The sequence below is a fragment of the Protobothrops mucrosquamatus genome, unplaced genomic scaffold, assembly GCF_001527695.2.
Source record: "Protobothrops mucrosquamatus isolate PMUCROS unplaced genomic scaffold, P.Mucros_1.0 scaffold765, whole genome shotgun sequence".
Classification (NCBI taxonomy): domain Eukaryota; kingdom Metazoa; phylum Chordata; class Lepidosauria; order Squamata; family Viperidae; genus Protobothrops; species Protobothrops mucrosquamatus.
In genome coordinates this window covers 350,240-354,234 of record NW_015387033.1, presented here as the reverse complement: position 1 = coordinate 354,234, position 3,995 = coordinate 350,240, and the positions used below count along the sequence as shown (strand labels likewise).

The 3,995-nt window shown below is 46.8% G+C and overlaps 1 protein-coding gene across 1 annotated transcript in view; it reads right to left on the bottom strand.

Annotated features, from left to right (window-relative positions):
- Positions 1–1,235: 1,235 nt before the first annotated feature.
- Positions 1,236–3,995, bottom strand: part of MAP6 (microtubule associated protein 6) — a 12,591-nt gene continuing 9,831 nt past the window's right edge. The window contains exons 2-3 of the mRNA XM_015818572.1: positions 2,206–2,419; positions 1,236–1,439 (exon numbers count right to left, since the gene is read on the bottom strand). Of these exons, the coding sequence (XP_015674058.1) occupies positions 1,236–1,439; positions 2,206–2,419 (418 nt within the window). The remainder of the gene's footprint in view (positions 1,440–2,205; positions 2,420–3,995) is intronic.

Sequence of the window (3,995 nt, the reverse complement as noted above, 5' to 3'; positions counted from 1 at the left end):
TGGAATCTTATTTATAATAATAAGATTATTATTATTATTATTATTATTATTATTATTATTATTATTATTAATAATAATAATAATAATAATAATAATAATAATAATAATAATAATAATAATAATAATAAAGTTGGAAGGGACCTTGGAGGTCATCTAGTCCAACCCCCTGCTCAGGCAGGAAACCCTGGTGTTATTTATAGATTTTTGCAATTTTGTTAATACGGGAAGTCCTCGATTTTCGACGGTTCATTTAGTGACCGTTCACAGTTACAACGGCACTGGAAAAAGAGACTTATGAACCAACTTTCACACTTGGGACCGATTTTCACACGACCGTCGCAGCGTCCCCGTGTCACGTGATCAAAATTCAGACGCCTGGGCAACTGACTCGTATTTACGACGGTGGAAGTGTCCTGAGATCTCCTTTTACGACCTTCTGGCAAGCAAAGTCAATGGGGGAAGCCATAATTCACTTAAGAGCCGGGTTAATGAGTTAACAACTGCAGTGATTCAGTTAACGACTGCAGCAAGAAAGGTCGTAAAACGGGGCCGAAACCCGCTGAACAAACTGTCTTGCTTAAGCAACATAATTTTTGGCCTCGGTTGGGATAGTTAAGTTGAGGACTACCTGTATTTCTTAGTTTGTGTTGTAGATATTATATTGTGTATGGTACTGTCAGGCTGTTATACCAGTTCAAATAATAATAATAATAATTGCTAAGGATTGTCTTTCAGCACACCTGCAGTTTCCCCAGCCTTGGAAATGCTAATTTGATTTGAAGAGAGCTGGAAATAGTTTAAGACCCCATTTTGCTTCCTTTGGAAAAACACCTGCCTCTTCCCCCCCCCCCCCAATCCTTTCTGCCTATAACCCAACCAGCTTCGTGAGTTTTAGAAGCAAAGATGCCACCCAATTTGTTTAATAAATTTAGGACGAGGAAACCTCCAGCTCTGCTCCCATTTTTCCGCTAAAACCGTCGTGCCCATGTGGAGAAATGTGTTCTTCCTTGCCCATTAAAGGAGACTTTTAATCTCCTTAAAAACCCAACAGAACGAGCTTCTAATACAGTCAGAGCATACGCTGATTAGAAGTCTCTAATTTTGTGGCGAGGAAAGAAGGAAGGAAGGAAGGAAGGAAGGAAGGAAGGAAGGAAGGAAGGAAGGAAGGAAGGAAGGAAGGAAGGAAGGAGAAATAAACAGAGAGACAGGAAAAACAGCTAAGTAACTGCAGTGAATTACTCTTTAGCTTCGGCCAACTTATTGTTAATTTCTTTACTTTTCTCCTTGTCCTCGGCCGTTGTCGTTCTGCTGGTTGCTTCCGTACTTTTTTTCTTGGATGCCCGGCTGGTTGCCATCTGCTTATCTTTGGGCTTTTTCAGAGATTTATGGCTTGGGGTCGTCTTTTTTGGCTTAGAAGGCTGAGGACTGGGCTTCTCCACCTGGTCGGAACCAGCAAGTCCATCAGGGCGAAGGACGGTCACGACAGACACAAGAAAGGGAGGGAAAGTGGAAAAAAAAGTGAATTTAGATAGAGAATTCCACATAACAGGCAACAGAAGTGCCCGGAGGAGGCAGGAAATGCCAGGGGATTATCCAGACACTACGGTGATACAAGGCAGCAGGTAAGCAAATATACATTAATGTGTATTCAGGAGAGATGAGAATGGCTGAGGAAGGTAATCAGACCGATGAAAAATAATAATAAGCTGGATAAATAATCTCTTTGCATTATCCTAAACCGCAAAAGCTCATTTAGCGTCGAGCCCTTTATATCTCAGATTCCACTTCTCCAATCTTTCAGCAGCACCATTCACAGACAGGGCCACATCAAAAGCAGTGTGCTGGCAGCCACAAGCACACCATGCAAACAGCCCAGCGTGTTCCCCCTGGTATGCTGTCTTACTCTCTTGCAATCCCTTTCTCTCCAATCGCTTCATTCTGTGAGGAGGGTGGAGAAAAAGACCCCATGATGTGCCTACTTACTCTCTTGTGATCCCTTTCTCTCCATTCTATAAGGATTGGGGAGAGAGAGAGCAAACTATTTCACGGTGTCACAATGCCTGCCTTGCCCCCTTTTTGATGTGTGCTGCTACGTTGCATGTCAAAGGGGCAGGATCTACACCTGGGTCTCAAAGCAAGCTATGATCTCCTGCAGAGGGTTGAATGCCAATGATCGTCTCCATGCCTTCCTGCCTCTCTCCTTACCTTTGGAGATTCTTTCTGCGGTTCACTATAGAGGGTGCGTATCCTTCGGTGCTCCAGGAATTTGTTATTTGGCGGGCCAGGCTTTGCTCCCTCGGCAGTGAACTGGGAACTGTAGCTTGTCTGGTGGGTGATTTTGTCATCTGGGGGCTCGTACTGAGACTTGGCTTTGATCGCTCTCACCGGCTTGATGTCCGTCCACGGTCGAAATTCATTTCTGGGGGATCAAAAAAACGGAAAGAGAACAGGGAAATAATAACCGCCAGCACGATACAGGTAGCCCTAGACCAGGGGTAGGCAACTTTGGCTCTTTTATGACTTGTGGACTTCAACTCCCAAAATTCCTGAGCCATTCATGCTAGCCAAGGAATTCTGGGAGTTGAAGTCCCCAAGTCATGAAGGGGCCATAGTTCCCCCATGCTGGCTCAGGAATTCTGGGAGTTGAAGTCCACGAGTCATGAAGGGGCCAAAGTTCCCCCATGTCGGCTGAGGAATTCTGGGAGTTGAAGTCCACCAGTCACGAAGGGGCCATAGTTCCCTCATGCTGGCTCAGGAATTCTGGGAGTTGAAGTCCACAAGTCATGAAGGGGCCATAGTTCCCCCATGCTGGCTCAGGAATTCTGGGAGTTGAAGTCCACGAGTCATGAAGGGGCCAAAGTTCCCCCATGCTGGCTCAGGAATTCTGGGAGTTGAAGTCCACGAGTCATAAAAGAGCCAAGGTTGCCTACCCCTGTCCTAGACTCACAACCATTTGTTTAGTGACCATTCAAACTTACAGTAGCACTGAAAAAAGTGACTTATGACCAGCTTTCACACTTATGACCATTGCAGCATCCCCACGGTCACGTGATCAAATTTTGGGTGTTTAGCAACTGACACATACTATGTTTCCCCGAAAGTAAGGCCTACACCAACAATAAGCCCTAGCTTGAGTTTTGGGGGGGGGTGGGCCTAATATAAGACCTACCCCCAAAATAAGTTCTAGTTTGGGGGTGAGGCACACACCTAAAAATCAAGCTAGGGCAGGGGTGGGGATGTGGAGCTGCCCCACCCGCCCCCACCCACTTACCTCGCAGCCAGGCCTCTCCTCGCCGGCCCACTTCTTCTTCTGAGGCCTCTTCTGCAGCCAGGCCTGCATTTCTCAGTCACAGACCTTTCCGGAAGCCGAGAACCATGGGTTCAATCCGTAGCTCGGTTCTGCAAGATCTCTGCAGCCGAGCACCAAACTATGGATTGAATCCATAGCTCGGTACTCGGCTGCTTAGGCCTTCCGGAAAGGCCTGACTGCAAAATGCAGGCCCGAATGCAGCTGCAGAACTTCGGCCCCAGAAGAAGTGGACCGGCTGGGTGGGGCTGTCGGTGCCGGAGGTGAGGTAAGGCCTGTCCCGAAAATAAGACCTGGTGCCTCTTTTGGAGGCAAAAAGAAAAAAGACCCGGTCTTATTTTCAGGGAAACATGGTAATTGTGACAGTTGCAGTGTCTAGGAGTTTTGTGACCAGTTTGCAACCTTCCCAGCTGGCCAAAATTGAACAGCCCTCCCTCAACAGAAGGGGACGGATACGACATCATCTATCTCCAGTCTACAACACGGTCCTTTCTCCAGTTCCAAGAAGGCGCCACACCCATTTGCACCCCTACTCAGGTGACCGAGGACACAGATAAACCTCCAAGTGGCCTCAACGACTCTCTAAAAGGAGGCAAATGACCAGCTGTCTGCAAGGAGTATGAATCCTTCCATTTCCCACCATCCAGTCAGAGCTTGAAGAAGCTTCTTGGATGAGAAGCAAAACATC